Source organism: Miniopterus schreibersii (assembly GCF_964146895.1).
Source record: "Miniopterus schreibersii genome assembly, chromosome: 19".
Classification (NCBI taxonomy): Eukaryota; Metazoa; Chordata; class Mammalia; order Chiroptera; family Miniopteridae; genus Miniopterus; species Miniopterus schreibersii.
This window is the reverse complement of record NC_138119.1, coordinates 17,888,338-17,910,107: the sequence shown is the minus strand read 5'-3', so window position 1 is coordinate 17,910,107 and position 21,770 is coordinate 17,888,338. Positions and strand designations below refer to the sequence as shown.

The 21,770-nt window shown below is 33.8% G+C and overlaps 1 protein-coding gene across 4 annotated transcripts in view; it reads left to right on the top strand.

The window, feature by feature from the left end:
• Nucleotides 1–21,770, top strand: part of COP1 (COP1 E3 ubiquitin ligase) — a 93,801-nt gene that overhangs the window by 31,285 nt on the left and 40,746 nt on the right. For all 4 annotated transcript variants that reach the window (XM_081122294.1, XM_081122292.1, XM_081122293.1 and 1 more), the window contains 4 exons: nt 8,545–8,604; nt 10,522–10,598; nt 17,043–17,100; nt 19,729–19,843. In XM_081122294.1, coding sequence (XP_080978420.1) covers nt 8,545–8,604; nt 10,522–10,598; nt 17,043–17,100; nt 19,729–19,843 — 310 coding nt within the window. The remainder of the gene's footprint in view (nt 1–8,544; nt 8,605–10,521; nt 10,599–17,042; nt 17,101–19,728; nt 19,844–21,770) is intronic.

The window sequence follows — 21,770 nt, the reverse complement described above, 5'->3', positions numbered from 1 at the left end:
TGATTATATTGTCAATAATACATTTTGGTTTTCTTGTGTTCAATGTATCCATCATTCAGTGATTTTTGAGTATTTCAAGTTTAATTACACAAGGGACTTTGAAGAGCTAGGTTAACAAAATTTGAAACATTTGAAAATTTGGAGCTAGGTTAACAGACTTTTAAAAATTTACCTGTTACTTTGATTACATTTCATAAATTTCTTCCATAATTGGAGTTGGGTACATTAGTGATTTGTAATCATAATGAACTTTACTCTAGAAAATATAGTGGATTAATATCTCAAGATTTAGTGCAGACAGAATGAAGTGAGTGGTTATATTTTTTGCAAAATTATAAAGTATATGTTCATGTTTAATCCTCAAAATGAATATAATTGTTAGAGGTCTTATCTCTTGTAGTATAGTTTATACTTGAACTTATTCAAGCAAAATACAAAATGATCAGGAGGCATACTACTGCTTTTGCATTTATTTTCCTAAGATAAGCATTCAGACTTTGAAAATTAACTTTGTGATTTCATACTTATTTATTTATCTGTTCCTCACCCGAGGAATAAATTGATTTATTGATTGATTGATTGGTAGCCTCCTGTACACTCCCTTATCTGGAGATCAAACCCGAAACCTAGGTGTGTGCCCTGACTGGGAATTGAACCCGCAACTTTTTAGTGTATGGGATGACACTCCAACCAACTGAGCGACCTGGCCAGGGCCATACTTAACTTCTCATTGGGGTTTTGATGAGTCTTGATTTAGATATCAATATATACCAAAAAGAAGTTAAATCTGCTTTTAAAATTTAACATATTTATTCCACTGCCCCATCTCACTAGTATTTTAGGGCTATTAGAATCTTAATTTAATCTTCATTTTTGACTTATTTTATCCTACTGACTCTTTTGAATATTAAGAGACAGGAATGTGCACTTAGTATATCTCTGAATTAGTTTTCTATTGCTGTGTAACAAGTTACCCTCAAATTTAATGGCTTAAAACATCAAACGTTTATTGAATATCTTGGGTCAGGAACGTTGATGCAGTGTAACTGAGTGCCTTGGCTCAGGGTTTCTTACTAAGCTACAATCAAGCTGTTGACCAGGACAGCAGTTATCTCAGTCCCACTGGGATAGGACCATTTCAAGCTCACTCACTGGCTCTTGGAAAGAAATGCCAGTTTCTTGCCACATGGGCTTCTCCATAGGATAGCTTACTACATGACAGCTAGCTTCCCTCAGGAAGTACGTGAGAAAGCAAGAGAGAGTTTTGAAAACAGCAGTCACATAGTTTTTGTAACTGAATCTTAGAAGTGACATCCCAACATGTGTACTGTTTTCTGTTCGTTAGAAGCAAATCATTAGGTCCAGCCTGCACAAAGAGAGGACATTACAGAAGGATGTGAATACTGAGAGGTGGGGATCTTTGGAGGCCTGCCTATACACATATTTAATCAATATATGTGTATAACTGAACATGTTATTCTTCATGTTCAGATTGAACAATTGGGCTTCGGTTTCCATGAAAAGCCAGTTTCATCTGTGCAAATTTGTATTAGCACTTGAACGAGTTGCTGTATATTTCATTTGATTTCATTTTAAAATATGCTTCTGGACATTTGTGGTACCTATTTAATTTGCTGTAATGGGGCAGTTTTGATGAGCCCTGGTTTCTTTTTGGTTTTGTTTGGAATGTTAATGAATTGAATGTTTCAATGTTTTTATGTGAAGTACACAGAAAAGTTTATTAAGCAGATTTACAGTTTAAAGAATCATAGTAGAGTGCCCATCCATGTACCACCATCCTGATTAAGCAATAGGTTATTGCTAGGAATTCTGAAGCTTTCTTCCCTTTCCAGTTTATATCCTTCCTCTTTGCCCATTAGGTAGTTAATATTCTGATATTTACGATAATCACCTCCTGTTTTTCTTAAGTGTTTTGATGCCTAAGTATTTATGTCTCTCTTTTTTTCAACTTACATAAATGCACTTCTATAGTAATATGTTGTTATTGTCTTCCTTGGCTCAGTGTTAAGATTCATCCGTATTGTTCTATGTGGCTGTAGTTGATTATTTTTGTTGTATTCTATTACATGAATATACCCCACTTTTGTTGCTGATGGACTATTAAGTTGTTCTTGGTTTGCAGCTATTCACAAAAGGCTCTACTGTCTTACATATGTATCCAGATGTATGTTAGCATATATATCTGTATGGAATGTATATAGAAGTGGGATTGATGAGTCATAGGATATGAACAAACTGTTTTCCTAAGCACTTGTATTACTTTAGTTACACTTCCTACGGGCATTGTATGAGTCTTCCTATTGCACTGAACTTATGCCAATACTTGCTATCAATAGACTTTTCAGTTTAGCTAATCTTTGGGGTATGTATTGCTATCTCTTTATGGTTTTAATTTGCATTTTTCTGATGACTAATTATGTTGAGCACCTGGTACTATGTTTATTGGCTATTTAAAGTTTTTGTGTATGTGTGAATTACTTGCTTAAGGCTTTTTGCATCTTTTCTGTTTTGTTAGTTGATTTTCTTAATGGTTTGTTGTTTATATAGTCTAGATAAAAGTTCTTTGTCCTATCTATCTATCTATCTATCTATCTATCTATCTATCTATCTATCTATCTATCTATCTATCTATCATCTATCTATCTATCTATCTATCTATCTATCTATCATCGCAAATATTTCCCTCTCTAATTGGGCTGCTTTTTTCATTGTCTTAATTGATGTTGTTTGATGAGCAAGTTTCTGTCTTTACTAGAGTCAAGTTTATTCATATTTCCTGTTATAATTAGTGCCTTTTGTGTCAGGTAAGAATAATTCTCCACTGGAGGTCATAAAGACATTTTTGCTATATTGTTTATTTGAATCTTTAATTCCTTATTTTTCACATTCAGATCTGTAATTTACTTGGAAATTTATTGTGTATAGTGTGAAGGATAGGAAACTTTTCATATAGATAACCAGTCATCTAAGCATCCTTAATTAAAGGGTTCTTTCCCCATTGCTTTAAAGTACTGTCTTTGTCATACATTATGTGTCCATATATGTGTGGGTCTGTTTCTAGGCTCTCTCATATGTGCCACTGGTTTATTTGTCTTATTATTTGCAGTACCACATTGTATTAAGTACTGGAACTTTAAAGTAAGCTACTGTTCTTTAGGAATGTCTCAGCTATTCACGGCTATTTGTATTTCTATATAAATTTTAGAACCAGCTGTATATTTTGGTGATAAACCTGTGATTTTTATTGGGATTACTCTGTAGGTCAGTGTGGGAGACTATATCTTTACAACATTGAGTCTTCTAACCCATAAACATGGTATTTCTTTCCGTATAGTTGGGTCCTTAAGAATGTCCTACAGAATTTTGATATGTTTCAGGGTATTATTCTTATACATCTTTATTTAGATTTGTTCTTAGGTCTTCAATCATTTTTTTATGCTATTGTAAATGAAGTGTATCTTTAATTTCAGTTTCTTGCTGTTTGTTGCTGGTATATAGAAATAGAGTTGATTTTTACACATACATGTTTTTGTATATAGCAACCTCGTTAAACTCTCATTCTAATAATTTGTAGATTCTTTTATGTTTTCTGTGTACACATCATCATCTGCAAATAAGTTTAGTTTCTTTCTTTATGATTCTTATATCTTTTATTTATTTTTCTTGTCTTACTCTGCTGGCTAGGACATCCGGTACAATGATGAATAGAAGTGGTGATAGCGGGGCATCCTAGTCTTGGTGCTGATCTCAAAGTGAAAGCTTTCGGCGTGTCACCATTAGGTATGATGTTTTCTGTAGGTTTTTCCTAGGTACTTTTTATCATTCAAGGAAGTAAATTTCTGTTCCCAGTTTCGTAAGAGGATCTTTTCCTCTTATCATTAGTGGGGTTTGAGTATTCTCCAGAATTTTTGTGCATTTGAGACGATAAGAAATTTTTTGCATTCTGTTAATGTGAATAATTACATTGGTTTAATATTAAAAAGTAAATCAACTGAGCACAAGAATACCAACCGTCCTGATTTGCCCAGGAGTATCCTAGATTTATCACAGAATGTTCTGCATTCTAGGAGACCCCACCAGGACTGTTGTTCGCCTCACTTGCGTCCCTTATGGAAATCAGACTTGGCATGATGTACACCCTCGTCTAGGTGGTTTGGTGTGCTGATACTTCATTTGGGATTTTTGCATCCTGTGTTCATTAGTACTGTTGTCCTATAATTTTTTTATACTGGTCTTGCCCAGTTTTGCTCTAAATATTGTTTGTTAACAAATGAGTTGGGGAATGTACCCTTTTTACCTTTTTCTGGAAGAATCTGTGTAGTCTAGGAAGGATATCTTGGCTGAATGTTTAAAGATCTTGCTGGAGAAGCTATCTGGACCCGTTGTTTGTTTGCAGAGTTTTAAACTATTGATTCAGTTGCTTCAACAGTTATATGCCTGTTCAGGTTTTTGTTTTAGATGTCATTTTTGATATGTTATACACATTCTAGGAGTTGTCTATTTCATCTGACTTTTCTATTTATTGGTATAAGATCTGTTTCAATGTTAAATTTTTAATGTTCCCAGAGTTTTTAGTGGTGTCCTTCATTCCTGACTCTGCTGATTATGATGTGGCTTTTCCTCTTTTTTTCTTGATTGGTTCTTGCCAGGGATGTATCAGTTTTGAGTCTTATCTAAAAACCAGCTTTTGCCTTTATGTTCTTTACTTTAGTTTTGTTTTCTATTTTATTAATTTATGTTCTCTATAATTTCCATCCTTCTACTTTGTTTGTTGTTGTTGTTGTTCTTTTTCTAATTTGTTAACTTGGTTGTACATATGCAGACTTTTTTCTAATATAGCATTTAAGGCCAAAATTTTTTTAAAGGCTGAAACTATTTTCATATGGCATTTTGTTCGTTATTCCTTAGTTTAAAATAGTTTTAAGTCAGTGAGCTGTTTATAAATAATTACTTATTACTTGGACATGAGGATTTTCTTGTGTTTTTATTACAGATTTCTGTTATAATTGGATTATCAGAAAATTTGTTTTGTTCGTTTGAATATGATATTTGCACTATCACCTAGTAGTTGGTTACATTGAGAAATGTTTGTGCTTGAAAAGAATGTGTTTTTTGCAGTTGCATGGCGCAATGTAAACTTAAATGTATGGTGATAATTTTCTGCATTCTTACCGATTCTTTGTTACATCAATTCCTTGTTACATGAATTACTGAATCATATTTGAAGGGAGTTTCTTATACAGAAGAGGTTTGAATTCCCATTTTGATTTGTTTATAATGTCTTTTAATATATCTTTTTGTATATTTTTTTAGGGGTTAGTCTAGGTTTTACATTATACATCCTAACTTATTACAGTCTACTAGTACTGACATCTGTTTACATTTGCTTTTAAATAAGCCATCTTAATATTCCCCCTATAGTCCAGTTAATTTTTTGGTTGGGGGAAGGTTCTTGCTTATTCTGTATTTTCTTCTCAACTTAAAAAAAAAGTTTTCTGTGGAAGGGCTGAGTCAAGCCTGCCAGTACAGGACATAGATATTATTAATTTTTACTTCATATGACTAAATTTGCTTTGCTTTTGGTGGTAACTTTATTAGAATTTGTGTGTGTGTGTTTAAAAACTTTTTTTAGAGCAGTTTTAGGTTGACAGCAAATTGAGAGGAAGGTGCGGAGGTTTCCCGTATACCCCTGCCCTCACAAATGCATAGCCTCCTCCATCATCAATATCCCTCACCAGCGGGTACATTGGTTACAATTCATGAGTCTACACTTACTCATCATAATAATCCAAAGTCCGTAGTTTACTTTAGGGTTTTTATTCTTGGTTTTATACATTATGTGGGTTTGGAGAAGCATAATTACATGTATCTATCATTATAGTATCATACAGAGTATTTTCAGTGCCCTAAAATTTCTCTGTTCTCCACCCATTCATCCCTTCCCATATTCCCAAACCCTGGCAATCACTGATTTTTACTGTCTCCATAATTTTGCCTCTTCCAAAATTTCATAGAGTTGGAATCATACAGTTTATAACCTTTTATTTTATTATTTTTAATTTTTTTTAGTTTATAGCCTTTTCGATTGACTTTTTGAATGTAGTAATATGCATTTAATTTTCCTCCATGTCTTTTCAGGCTTGACAGCTCATTCCTTCCTAGTACTGAATAATATTCCATTGTATGGATGGTAACAGTGTTTATCCATTCACCTACTGAAAGATGTCTTGGTTGGCAGTTATGAATAAAGCTGCTATAAACATGTTTTTGTGTGGTTACAAGTTTCCAATTCCTTTGGGTAAATACCAAGGAGTGTAATTACTAGATCATATGATAAGAGTAGTTTGGGGTTTTCTTTTTTCTTTTTAAAGAAACTACCGAACTGTTTTTCAAAGTGTCTATACCATTTTGCATTCCCATTCACAACAAATGAGAGTTTGTGTTGCTCCACATCTTCATCAGCATTTGGTGTTGTCAGTGTTCTGGATTTTGGATGCTGTAATAGGTGTGCAGTGGTAATCTCATTTTTATATATTCAGTTTTGCTACTCTGTTTTTAAACCAGCTTTTTTCTGAAAGTGTACCAGTGTTCTCTTGTTCAGTTTTGAATGTCATCTGATTGAAGTAGTCTTAGAGTATTGTAAAAAAAAAACTTAGGGTGGAGGGAAGTTTATTAGATGGAAGAGTTGAAAGCATTTGACAACTCAAGAGTGCTAATCACTTTTTTTATACCCCACCCCTGGTTTCTAGTATGGGTCTTTTCTCCTAGTTTTGTACCTACCACTTTGCCCTTGATAGTTAATGCAGGGTCTCGCCTTCCCTTGCCCGTCTCTTATATTGGTGGTCCCTACTATCCAGTTCTTGTTTTCATCTCTTCTGGCTTTGCTGGTTGACATCGGGGTGATTTTGTTCATTGTCATAGCTTCAGATTTATTATTTTTCATAGCTTTTGTTCCTTTGTATGTATTATTATTATTTGCCCTGCTTATTTGTATTTTCCCACTGTTTTCTACCTGGAAAAATTCTAATCCTTTAAGCCTCAGCCTTTCATTTAATTTCAGATGTACTTTCAGTTATCCAGTTACCCATTCCCTACCCCTGAGCTTTCCATCTAGGTTAGGAGCAATCTATGTTCCCTTAACTATGCATACCATCCTCATCATGCTTACTGTGGTGTAACTATTGGTTTACTTGTTTGCTATCTTCCCTAGACTAAGTTCTATGAGGGCAAGGGCTATAGTTTTCTATTTTTTTTATTTTTTTTTATATCTTTATTGATTTCAGAGAGAGGAAAGGAGGGGGAGAGAGAGAGAGAAACATCAGTGATGAGAGAGTCATTGATCGAGCCTGTAACCCGGGCATGTGCCCTGACTGGGAATCGAACCCCGATCTCCTGGATCCTAGATTGATGCTCAACCGCTGAGCCACACCCGGCTAGCCAAAATGTTTGCATTTAAATGGCATGGGAAAAGTTTATGATGCAATAAGATATCAAAGAAAGAACATATTTTTTTTAAAAAAGTATCTTTATTGTCAAAAGTATTACAGATTCCCCCCCCTTTTTTTTAAGTTTTGCCTTCAGGGATATTTATTTATTCATTTATTTATTTTGATGTATCTTTATTGATTCAGAGAGAGAAAGGGAGAGGAAGAGAGAGAGAGAGAAACATCAATGATGAGTCATTGATTGGCTGCCTCCTGCACGCCCCCTGCTGGAGATGGAGCCCGCAACCCAGGCATGTGCACTGACCTGGAATCGAACTGCGTCTCCTGGATCCTAGGTTCATGCTCAACCCCTGAGCTATGCCCAGCTGGGCCACATGTCTCCTTTTTTCCCCATTGACCCTTTCCACCGAACACCCACTCCCTGCCCCAGGCCTTCACCACACTGTTGTCTGTGTCTGTGGGTTATGCATTTATATATGCATATAAATTCTTTGCTTAATCTCTCCCTACCTACCCACCCACCACCACCTTCCCTCCGAGATTTATCAGTCTGTTCCATACTTCTGTCACTTATCTATTTTGTTCTTCAGTTTATTATGTTCTTTAGATTCTACATATAAGTGAGATTATGTGATGTTTGAAAATGCTTAAGAAGGAAATGTTAAGATGCTAACTTGTGGTTGCTTTTGGATGGTGGAATATAATCTCTGTGAGGCTAATTTTTATTTTTAAAAATGGGGTTAACAACTGGCATGCTAACATTAATTGCTGACAATGGAATGAGGTTCTTTGGATGTCTTGTATTTTTATTTAGTGAGTCACGTTGTCATTGTTCATCTTTTTATTATAAATGCAATTCTTGCATTAAAAAAGTACATTTTGTTTTCTTAAATATTAAGTCTCTTCATTTACATTTTAACATAGGACTTCCAGATCTTTTTGTGTATGGGTTTTCATCTCTACAATTTATCATTAGTGCCTAGTTTTCTAGAAATTATTTTTCAAATGTAAAGTTATTTTGTAATCTGCTGTCAGTATGGTTCGATTTACACTTTCTCTTTTTCTCTTTTATCTGCAGCAACTGGAACAGATCCAGAAGGAGCTAAGTGTTTTGGAAGAAGATATTAAAAGAGTGGAAGTAAGATATCAGGAATTTCTCACCTCTAGCAATTTTTCAATTTCATGCAATTGTCACTTTTTCTTTAAATTGCTGCATTAAATTTATGGGATTGGGCTTCTCTGAATAAAAAGTAACAAATGTTGCTTTAATTTTAATTGAGAGTGCATTTTTTATAGGAAAGGTATCGCTTTCTTGATGATAAAATGTATCCTAAATTTGTTTTCAGTGTGTTTTATTGCCGTAATTAGTTTTGGGCAGGTTGAAAATATTATTCAATTTTTTGTGTGCCATCATATTAACTTAAATCAACTCCCACAAAACCCTCCATTATTAATATTAAAATATCACAATTCCATTCTTTTATTAAGTAAATATTGTTTTACATACCTACTGTGCATTACTAGGTGCTAATGTTAATTTTAAAAAAGATATGAAACCAATAATATTCTTACCAATAATCTAAGAATTTATCGTATGATACAGTTTACTTATAGAAACCCATGGGAGGATCTTTTAGAGGCTCATAGGCTATTATGATGTGAGGCTATTATCTTTAGCTGTATTTAAATTTACTGTATGTTTTTAATTATTCACAGGTGTTACACTTTTGCTGATACATGTTAATTGACATTGAGTTTACTGTTAGTGGAAGTTCAGTATCTATATTGATGTCCCTTGCTTGGCTATATGATTGAATTGAGTTTGGATCAGTCAGAAATAATTCTGCTTCACTATGTATCTTTAGTGGCATTTTAAAATTTGCTATATTTCCATTAATCAAAATATAGAACATAAAAAAGGAAGCCACGTTGTTGGTATGATTCAAAGGCATAATTTATGCAATAATGCTTAATTAGGAGTCCTTTTGCTCTGGGTTAATGATCAAACTTAGAGTTTAAGTCTTTATTAAAGCTAATACTGAATCAAGGGAAGTGTTACTTTTTTTAATGTTTGCAGAGGTTATTTTTAAAGAAGAGACTGACACGTTCTGTTCTTCGGGACTTCAGAGAATTGAACCTGATGATCCAGTTATCATATTGTCATATTTATCAGTAGTCTCACCAAGATCAGTGATTAACCAGTTCACTGTTCACATAGTGTACTGTGTATCTCATTTAGAATACTGTTGACCCTTGAACAACACAGATTTGAACAGTGCAGATCCACTTACATGCAGGTTTTTCTTTTCAACAAATACTGTAAATGTATTTTCTCTTATAATTTTCTGTTTTTTAAATATGTTTTTATTGATTTCAAAGAGAGGAAGAGAGAGAGAGAGGGAGAGAGAGAAACACAGTGATGAGAGAGAGTCATTGATTGGTTGCCTCCTGCATGCCCACTGGGGATCGAGCCTGCAACCGAGGCATGTGCCCTGACTGGCAATCAAATGGTTCATAGGTCGACGTTCAGCCATTGAGCTGTGCCGGCTGGGCATGATTTTCTTAATAACAATTTCTTTTCTCTAGCTTACTTTATTTTAAGAATACAGTATATATAATGCATATAACACAAAATATGTGTTGACTGTTTACATTATCAGTAAGGCTTCTGGTCAATAATAGGCTAATAGTAGTGAAATTTTGGGGGAGTCAAAAGTTATAGCAGATATATAGGGAGGTTGGGGGTTGGTGCCCCAACCACCATGTTGTTCAAGGACCAACTATATTTACATTTGTCTTTTTTTGCATTGGTGGCTTTATTAATGATGAACAATATTTGTTGAAGAGTATCTAGTTTTTAAGAATATGTATCTAGAAAAGCTTACCTCTTAACTTTGTGGATACTCTTGAGCTTTTGCACTCTGTGGAGAGGAAGCCTTGAGAAAGTTGGATGTTGATACAAAAAAGGACTGATAAAAACCTGGTCATATCTGGTTTTGATTTTTACATCTTCTGTTTGGAGTACCTACTATAACTCAAATAATTATGCTTTCAGGAAATGAGTGGCTTATACTCTCCTGTCAGCGAGGATAGCACAGTGCCTCAATTTGAAGCTCCTTCTCCATCACACAGGTACAAAACTTCAAACTTGTAATTGCATAGGATTTATGTTACAAAGTGCACCTATGGTACTAGTCCTTGGGGACCTTTTCCATGTAATGTACAAAACACCGGAGAAATTACTTTTGGTCATGATCTAGAAATGAGATTCAGGTTACCCACCTGTTTCTTTAATGCTTTGAATTTTCATACCAGGTATAGAATATTATAATATTATGAATTCACTGTTGGATTAAAGGTTTGGTGGATTTCTTAAAATAATGGTAGCTTTAAATATCTAGTGAATTAAAAAATCAGATAACATTAAAAAGCTATAATTTTAGGACATAAAATGGTAGTATTAGGGGAAATTTAATAAAGTAAAACCTTGAGCTTTTTCCATAATTTATTGAATTTTCTTCAGCAGATCACTTTCCCCAGATTTAAAATGAGGGCATTTAGATAGGTGAGTTTAGATCTCCCTGGCATCGTCTCATAACTCTTATTAAGTTAATTAAGTCTTTTTTTCTATATACTTTATTAGAGCAGGGTTTATATTTGTCTAGCTTGCGACTGTTTCCCTAGGTTTTAGAGTGACTGGCCTCGTTTAGTATTTGTGAGATAAAGAAAATGTCTGTGGTTCCTTCTGAAGTTCTATTTGATGAAATAAGTACTACCTAAATTCTGAAAATTTTTGCTTGAAATATTTAAAGAGCAATATTCCATGTTTTTAACTGGCTAATCCATTTAGGCTAATGGTCCAATGGGAGCTTTTTATTTTATTTTTAAAGATTTTTTAAATGGATTTTTTTTAGAGAGATAGGAAGGCAGAGAAAAACATTGAGCCTGCAACCTGAGCATGTGCCCTGACTGGGAATCAAACAGGCAACTTTTGGTGCATTGGACGGCACACTCAACCCAGTGAACCATACAGGCCAGGGTCAGTGGAAGCTTTTTAGACAAATAGGTTTTGGATAACGTGGGTTATCATGCAGTTTAATGCCAACATGAGAGATTATAGTAGCCTTCAGAACCTGTGAGTTCAGGAAAGCTATAGTGGGTCTAGTTTGGTACGATATGTGGGGAATGGGACACAGGGATATGTTCTAGTTAAAGAGCTTTCCTGAAATGTTTGCTATTTTCCCCATTAACCATTTTATGGAAATCCTTGTGAATTCTAGTTAATTTGGGGGTCACTTTAGCTAAGTAATTCAGATTGCTTTTCTCCAAGCTTATTTAAAACAGTTGGAAATGACTCCATCTCTGGTATATTGTTATATTTAAGCTTAGCTTTCACTTTCTAATATACATGGGATCTTTATCCATGAAATATTTTCTGTGTGAGTACATACAGGCAAGCAAAAGTTGTCATGTCACAAAATATTCACTAATAAACTGACAGTTCCCATTATCATATCCCTGTCTGTGTAATAATAGTAGCATGCCTTTTAGTCTGTTGTGCCCAGGTCTTTATTACTCAGTCTCTCACTGATGGCTTTTACTAACACGTGACAAGATAGTATTATATTCATGTAACTGGCTCTATTTATTCAATACTTCTGATGTGCTTGATACTGTTAAATGTTGAATCTAGTTGGCAAAGCCCCTAATGGTATTTACCTTTTGGGGGAGTGTGTGTGTGGATGTTGAGGAAGATACTAAATAAGCAAAGTTATAATGTAGGAGTAGTAGGTAATGTGTAAATAGTACCTCAGGAGGTAAAATTAGGCCTACTAGGGGTTTGCAGAGGTTCTATTTTAGTTTAGAAAGTCAGGCTTCTCCAAGGAGCTGGCATTTAAGCTGATACATGAATGAAATGTAAATATTGAAAGTCATGGGAGAGTTTTGAACAGGATGTGATTTAGATTTTAAAGTGTGTACTGGGGTTTCCATGTGGAGCACAGAGAAGAGTTGTGTCCCTTTCAGCCCCCTGCATGGGAAGCCGGGAAGAAAGTGAGAAGCATTCCAACAGTCCGAGGAGAGGAGAGGATGACTGGGATTAAGATTTTATCGATGGAAGAGATGAGAAGTGGTTGCATTGTAAAATAAATTAGCATATCTTATAAAAGATACAGGGTTTCATGAAATCTATGAAAATGTTGGAAAATTGCTAAAAAGCATGCAAAGCTATCAACAGATAAGATTCTGGTAGACTTAGACTGGTGAATAGTTGAAGAAGGGAAAATAGGCAGACATATTTTCTTCAAAAGAGTGTTTTGACATTTTATTAAAACAAGTAGTTTTAATATTCCTCAGAATTTGAGAGAGGCACTTGGGGAAAATGTTGTTGCCCTTAAATACTCTTGAAAAATGATCTTTAAGTTTGGGATATGAAATTGAACATGTTGAGAAGACTGTCATGTTATACTATCAATATTTGATTTTTCTTTATTTTTAAGAAATAGTATGTAGTTGCAATTATAATTCTCCCCCTGATTATTAGCTTTATTATTTAAATGCCGAACACTTTTTGTTTTTATTCCTCACTGTAATGTTTTGATTTCTCTTTTAAGCAGGTTTATTATTTTAAAAGCCTATTTGTAGAGTTGTTTATTTCTGTGATGAGGATTTTCTTTATATTTCAGCTTATTGAATTCTGTATAGACTCTGGGTCTATGATTAGCTTATGCGTTTAAATGTAAAGAGAGGAGGACGGATAACGGACCTCCCGCCCCCAGGACTTTGTCTTCTCTATACCATGATTCGCTGTGACTATCATAGCCTGTCCCTTCTCCTTGTGCTGCCTTGTTTAGACTCAGTATCACATAGAGTCCAGCAGTGGTTTTTAACTATTTTACAGCATATTGCCAGAAATCTGATCACACTTCTTTCCTCCTTAAAGTTCTTCAGTGGCTTTCCATTGTATGTAAATTGGTTTAGATCCAGCTTTTTTGCATGGTCTTTCACACTCACCTATACCCTTCCTACCATTTTTTCTTATTAGAATTTAATTTAACTCCCCAAACAGGATGTTAGGGTACCTTTATATATACTGCTCTTTTTGCCTAGAAACTTTGTGGATTCATCTCTTCAATAGCTTCTCCCCAAGGTTAGGTAATTACAAACATATTTTAAGAAATCTCTGCTATCGATCTATGATGCAGGAGATCTAGATTCTATTTCCGGTCAGGGCACATGCCCAGGTTGAGGGCTCGATCCCCAGCTGGGGGCGTGCAAGAGGCAGCCAATCAGTGACTCTCTCATCATTGATGTTTCTCTCTCCCTCTACCTTCCTCTCTCTGAAACCAATAAAAATAGATTTAAGAAAAAAAAAAAAAGAAATCTCTACTATACATGCATGGAGGACTTTTGAATATGAATGATGTTTTGCCATATTTTAATGAAGTTTATTGTGTGGAAGAAGTAGTAAAACCAATTGATTGTTTTACTGTTGGGAGTACAGGGGATACTTACCTTAACTCTGACCCTGTACCATGCAGAGGAGTTCAACTTGATGTCATAGGCAATGGAAGACCATTAAAGAATCTTACAGAATTTTTAACTTGAACTAAAACAAAAAAGAAACACAAAACACAGAAATCAAACCCCATGGCAGTAATAGAGAGGGTATTCTTCCTACATCTATAATTTTTCATTAAATTGGTAGGTAATAGAAATGTAGCGAGTTATGGAAACCATTTTTGAAATGGTGCAGTTTCTTTTTTTTTTTTAAATATATCTTTATTGATTTCAGAGAGAGGAAAGGAGAGGGAGAGAGAGAAACAGAAACATCAATAAGGAGAGAGTCATTGACCAAGCCCGCAACCGGGCATGTGCCCTGACCGGGAATCGAACCCTGATCGCCTGGATCCTAGGCTGATGCTTAACCACTGAGCCACGCCTGGCTGGGCGGTGCAATTTCTTTTATTTAGAATATTTGAAGAATTTTTTCTTAGTCATTCAGCTAGTTTTGGGGGGTGTATCAGGCATGTATAGAACACTGTTTCAGGCACTGGGAATACAGTTGTGAATATGACAGACCCTAGAATCCTGCTATTATAGTTCCATAGCCTTAGGATGGAAAATAAGTTATGCTAGAATATGGTATAAACAGACCTTCAATTCCAAGAGTTAAAATAATCAAAATGAATTTAACTCTAAAACTTTAGTAATCATAATTTGATTAGTAGGCATTTCAGGATTTTTTAAGAAATACCTTTAGGTTCTTGTTATAAACAAGAATTTTCACTGTTTAACGAAGCTATTGATAGTCATCCCTTCCAATTCTGAATTCTGAGGTATGAATAGGCCAAATTTCAATAAACATTCTCAGGCGTGCATCTGAAAAAAAAGGGCAAAATTAGAAAGGTTTATTTTTCAGATTTCTTCTGTCTGGTCTGTATGCAATAATAAATTTTTCTTAGTGAATAAAATTAAAACCTGATATAAAATAAAAATCAAATTCTGCAGACTAAAGTACCATTTGAAACTTGTAATTTCAATATCATCAACAAATTGATGAGTATTTTTAAATTGAATTTATTGGAGTGACATTGGTTAATAAAATTATATAGGTTTCAGGTATATAATTCTATAATACATCATCTGTATATTGTATTGTGTGTTCACCACTCCAAGTCAAGTTTCCTTCCATCACCATTTATCCCCCCTTTACCCTCTCCTACCAGCCCCCTGTCCCCCTGGTAATCACCGTGCTATTGTCTGTGTCTGATGAGCATTTCTTATACACACTAATACATCAATATTATTGTTCAGACTTGTGATCAAAGAAATCTGAATTATAACACCATAAAAATCATATCTAGAAATTCCTCTATTCTATTGACCTCTAAATACACAGCTACATAATTTTATTAATGTTTATACAAATGCTAGGGGATTGGGTTTTATTAGTAAAAGTAACAGAGATTTTTGAATGCATGGCATCTCCTTATTTTTAGCCCTATTAGTCCCTGGATGGAGTATACTGAAAATAACATGTGATCTTGTCATACTCTGTGCAAGGAAGGTGAGCGTTGGTTATATTTCATCAAAAGAAACCCGTTATGTGTTAATTCTTTAATTTTTAGTGTAAGTGCTTAGAAGGCTTTCTTGTATAATTGAGTCTTATTATAGAAACAGTTAAGGACATAGTGACTTAAGATCTGTTAATATGTGTTGCTTTTTAAAAAGACTACTGTGAGGACAGTTCCATCTGATTTATTATATTTTTGAAAATGTGAGGTTGAATGTTACTAATTTTATTACTAGAGGGTAAAATTTATTGAATTTTTACTATTTTTTGGCATTGCACTGAGAACTTAACACACTTATTTTAATGTCATATCTCTCTGAAGTGTTTTCCTCATTTAATAGATGGAGAAACTAGAAACCAAATTAACGTTAGTAACTTGCCCAGGGTCATTTAGCTGCTAAGGGATGAAATTCAAACTCACTCTGTGCTCTTAAGAGTGCCTCTCATATTATAACCTTTGAGGTTATTTGTGTACTAACATAAAATAATGATTATGTGTAATTGTGTAGAGAGAACCATTTAAATACCCTCAATTGCTTAATGTATTAGGATAGACAAGAATATAAATATTTTTATAGTAGAAATAAGGAAAAGGAGTTTTTAAAATATAAATAACTGTTGGTTTATCATGGCTGGTATATATGTTATGCCATTTTCAGGTGTTAATAGTTTTCATAGGCAAATTTATTGTGTTTAAAAATGGGAAGGCAGTAAGAGTAATGAACTGATAAGATAGAAATGGCAAGATAGAACTAATAGGAATAAAAAGATAGTCTGGACTTCTAGAGTTACGCAGAAGAATGCACAGACGGTGTAACCAAATGTAAAGAACCAATGCAGAAAGCAAATTATATTTGACCAGAGCAGAGCAAACTGGTATATAGGTTTGAGATTATGAAAGAAAGATTATTGGTATTTTACCATTTATTCCATTCTTTTGATAGTTTTCTTTAATGTGAGATGATTATCATAACATTGGACCTGGAAGGGACTCTGGATATTGTAGAGATAAGTTTAGTTCCCACTCATCTCACTTTGCAGATAGGAAACTGAGTGGTTTTAAAGTACTTGTACAAGGGCACATAGCTCTTTAGTGCACAGCAGCATTTGTTAACCATTGCTTTTAATTGCATGCTTGTGCTCTTTTCCCAATACTCTTCTTTAAATGGGGTTCCAAACAACGTATTAATGTAATGTATCTGAAAACCAGATTGAAGCAAATATATCTATGTATACACCTGTCCAGTGACTATTTTCTGTTGATATTCTTTCATGGTTGCATGTTTAAGGTAGTGGGGTAAAGGGATAAATTGTTTAAATATTTGCTGATTTTTTTGTTGTCATTTAAGGGTTATGCATTTATTTGATGTCTCATTAAATTATTGGTAATATTTTCTTTGCTTAGAAATTAGAAATATTGGATTCACGTATTTTAGTTTTACTTTTTCTCTTGATAAAGTAATATAAACACTGAAATCACATTTTTTCTCTTCATTTTGCAGTAGTATTATTGATTCCACAGAATACAGCCAACCTCCAGGTTTCAGTGGCAGTTCTCAGGTAAATTATATAGTTAACAATAGGTTTCAGTGGTACCATGAATATAATCATCCGAGTTATAAAATCAGAGATTGGTTTACTGTAGAGGCCTATAATAAATACTACTGTTTTGAATACTGTGTCATTGATTAGGACTTGAGTAGTTTTGAGGCATAATCAGCTATTTATTTGCTCATCAATGATGAGTTAAAAGGTTTTTTTAAACATACTGGTAATGGTAACATCAGACCTCTAGAAGAAGGAAATACTGTAAGAAGAAATTATGAATAATCAAGGTATTGTTTCTCAGTATAAGAAAGTAATAATCTGCTGATGAATTACTCATCATTGTGTTGAGCCAAGTGATGTGTATTTACCAAAAATTATGAGGCAACCTAGTTTTGGATGGGTTAAAATGGAATTGCACTGAATAAATAAATTCAAGAAAAGCTTAGACGGAATATTAGCAAAATAATTGTGAAGGTAAATTATGCTATAAAAACTGGAAGCCAAACCAAATAGTGTTGAGTACTCTTTGTTTGTGTTACATGTCATATTCCTGATTTTTGTTATTGTAATTCTCATGTTTAAAGACTATGAAATCTTTTCTCTTTCTACATGGAGCTGATCACATTTTTTAAAATCTAGAGTTTTCTCCCTTAAAAATTACAAAATATGTGTTGGTACATAAAAGGAATATATTTTATGAATATGTAAATCAGAAGCATAATAATAACAAAAAAACTTATGAACCAAGCTCCTGTATTAATTACTGGAACTTTAATGGTACCATTCAAGTTACCAATGTTCTCCTAACAAATTCCATCACCCTACCTCATGTCAAGAGGTAATCACTTTTCTGATATTTGTGTTTATCAATGTGTTGACTTTTAATAAGTTACATGTTTTTCAGAGTCTATTAATTTAGAACTCCCACCAGAGTAGTATATGAGTTCCAGTTTCTCCACATTGTTGACACTGTTGAATTTCTAAATGGTTGCTGCTGTAGTGGGTAATACTAAATGGAACTTAGTTGTAGTTTTACTTTGCATTTTCCTGTCAATAAGGTCAGCATCTTTTCCTATGGCCATTCATGTTTTATCTTTTGTGAAATGGCATTTCGTGTCTTTCTCCCCTTTTTTTGTATCAGTCTTTTTCTTATTTACTTGTAGGAGTGTTTTTAAAATGTATTCCGGATACTAATAATTTGTTCCTTATGTGTTGCTTATGGCTTATGATCTCCAGAATTTCTGTGTCTGTATTCAGTACTAGAAATTTGTCAACATCAATTCTTTAATTGTTTCTCCTTCAGTATGTTACATTTTCTGAGTCTGAGTATTTAAATCTTACTGTCTTTTATGTTTCTTACCCTCTCTTTCAAGTTTTCTATCTTCTTTACTTTTATCCTTCATTGTGAATAATTCATTCTATTCATTTGCAATTTCTCTTTTCAGTCTCCAAATCTCAGTTCTAGCACTTGTCCTTTTGTAGGTATTGACCCCAAGTAGGTATTGTTCTCTTCCTCTTTCCGCTGTCTGCACCCTTATCCGTATTTTGTTTACCATCACCTCTCTCCTGAGTTCAGCTTCCTGTTTAGTTGTTTATCTGTTATATCTTTGGAAATTGTCTTACTTTCTCGTGATTCAAGCACTGCTTTAAAATAGTGCCTACCATCTAGTTTTAGTGGGGGTCCACTTTAGTGTTTCTTCATAATAATGCCTTAATATTTCTTAATACATTTACAGTTGTGGCATAGTTATCCGTGAACTTGTGTCATCTCTCGTTTTGTATCTTATCTCTGTATCTGTTTCTGTGCCGCAAGCATAATCGATAATAACCACCTGTGGAAGAATTGTCTTATCACTTCAATTAACATATGTAGGTAATATTATACACAGTTGACCCTTGAACAACACGGGGTATGCTATTATATGCATTATATACTATATTCTTACAATAAAGTAAGCTAGAAAAAAGAAAATGTTCTTAAGAAAATCATAAGGAAGAGAAAATACATACAGTATTTATTGAAAAACAATCCATGTATAGGTGGACCTATGCAGTTTAAACCTGTGTTGTTCAAGGGTCAACTGTATTTTGTTTTTTATAGGAATTATGTGCCAGTACATTTCAGATTTGTTGTCTTTGTCCATATATATATGATTTAGTTACTTTGATCTTCTAAACTATATGTCAGACTATTCAGTGCATACATATTACTCCCCCTAATCTCATTCAGTTTAAACTCAGGGACATGTTCTGTACAGTCAAGCACAGTTTCTGTTATGCAGAAGAGTTCAAGGCTACAATACAGGGATGATGAAAAAGTGGTTTGCTTTATAATTGTCTTCTAACCATTTCTGCATATTGACTTTCTTAAAATTCTAAATTTTAGAATGAGTTATAATGGATTTTATCTTTATTTAATTTGGAGATTTTGAAAGAAGCTTTTTATTTTTACAAAATTGGCCTTAAGAGCCTATGTTTTCACTTTAAATCAGAAATTGGAAAATGTGGTGTAAGAACTATGGCTTTTTACCATTTGTAATTATTTTAATGTGATGAACTTTTGAAATTATTTATCCTGTGCAGAAAAAAAGTATGTTTTTTTTCCTGAGTTATAAGTGTCTTGTCTTGTTATCACTTTAGACAAAGAAACAGCCTTGGTATAATAGCACATTAGCTTCAAGACGAAAACGACTCACTGCTCATTTTGAAGACTTAGAACAATGTTACTTTTCTACAAGGATGTCTCGTATCTCAGGTACACATTTAGGACTTCTTTTTTTAAAAATTTAATTTAAATTTTATGTGTGTGTGTGTGTGTGTGTGTATGTGTGTGTTTTGTCTGGCCCCCAGTGGCCAGACATTACATAACTTAATACATGTTCATCCCAATAAAGTATCTCAAATTTATATTTCAGATCCATCTCTAGCTTCCTATGCTGGATTTATGGAAAGTTCTATTTATAAAACAAAAGCGTGTATTTTTGACATAGTCTACCAGAGCTTTGTGAAGATTCTTAAAGATCTTGGAAAACATTGCTTTCCCATAGCTAGTTTTGTTCTCTTTCTGTGTTTGGAATTTTAATCTTTATATAGTGAGCTATATAAAGTTAAAAAAAAGTAACCATGAATATGTAGCTAGCAAAAATAAGTTTCATTCAGTTGCCTCCTGTTATTCAACATTTATTAAATTCTAAATGTCTTCTGTGCTAAGAATGAAAAGATGTAAGAACTGGTTTTTGTTGTCAAGGAGTAGTATAAACTTAGTGGGAGAATGCAACAGGTAAATAATCACTGTAGGGATTTCTTAAGAGTTGTATTTAGTCAAGACTAGTATTAATGAGCTAAAAAAGGTAAGCAGAAACATATTCAAAGTAGAAGAAATAACTTTTGTAAAGGCATGAATGTAATAGTATGGGATATTTTTATTGCTTTTTGTTAGCTCCCTGATCTTTAGCTTTTCTTGGCATCTTTGCTCACTAACGAAGTTGGGACATTAATACCAATCCTACACGTTTTGAGGTGGTTTTTTTAAGTTGTTCAGGTGATATATATAATTTACAGTGATTGATATAAGTTGGGTGCCCAGTTAGTTAATGTCATTAGCAGTACACCTGCTCAAAATGAAGGCCACCAAGAAAACAAATGTCTGATACTTTATTAGTTGTTTAAAATTTAGCCTTGGTTTTCTCTTGAGTTGGCACGTTTGTATTATAATTTACGCATTGCTTAGATCCTTTGGCCAAATATGCCTCAAGATTGGTGGTGCAGGGAAAAAAAATATTAGATTTACGTAGCACTTATCCTGTGAAGAGTATGAGGAATCCAAGGTTGTTGATAAGTGTGTTTGAAATTAACAATCAACAATTAATATACATATGGAAAGCTTTTATTTTCTTGCCTAGGAATTGAATCCCTTATTGAACCTCTCTAATAGTCCATAAATTACAACAGGAAGCTGTTAAGTTGAAAGTGATCTGAGACAAGTTCATGATAGCCCTTTCAGACATCATATGTTGGTATGATGTTGAAATACAACCCCAGGCAAGTGGTGGACATTTAAAAAGAGATCAGAAAGAGAGATTGGGCTAGGCTATTGTTATTAATAATTTTTAACTAGCAGCATAGGCATGCCGTGGGATAGTGAAGGTAATCACAAACCAATTTAATTTATTTTGGGGATGTAGCTTTATAGGAAAGTAAAATGATAAGTGAAGACCAGGAGGAAGATTAGATTTTTATTTTTGTGGGCATAGCTGTATTATACTTAATACACATTGTCCTTAGTTTTTAGGAATCTCAAGCTTATCCTATCAAATGTGCACATTGACTACACCAATCATATTGCTGAATGTGAAGTTCTAGGGTACCTAAAAGTTTGGTGGTTCTTTTGTATATTTTCAAATGAGAACCTGCCCTACACCCCCCTTTCTCAACTTTTATTTTCTGCTATGAAAATGAAAGTTGAAGATTAAGAAATTAATGCCTTGGCTCTCAATTGTAATTGAAAGAGGAGGTAAATTATAAAGCATTAGAAGAGAGAAAAGAGACACTGGATACATTTTTACAAACTAATCTGTAATTAGGATAGGAGAGGTGATATGGCAGCAGATATGTATGGATGTTCATAAACCAACCAAGCAAATAAAATCCTACCTTTTTATAATCAGATAAGTGAAATGTAA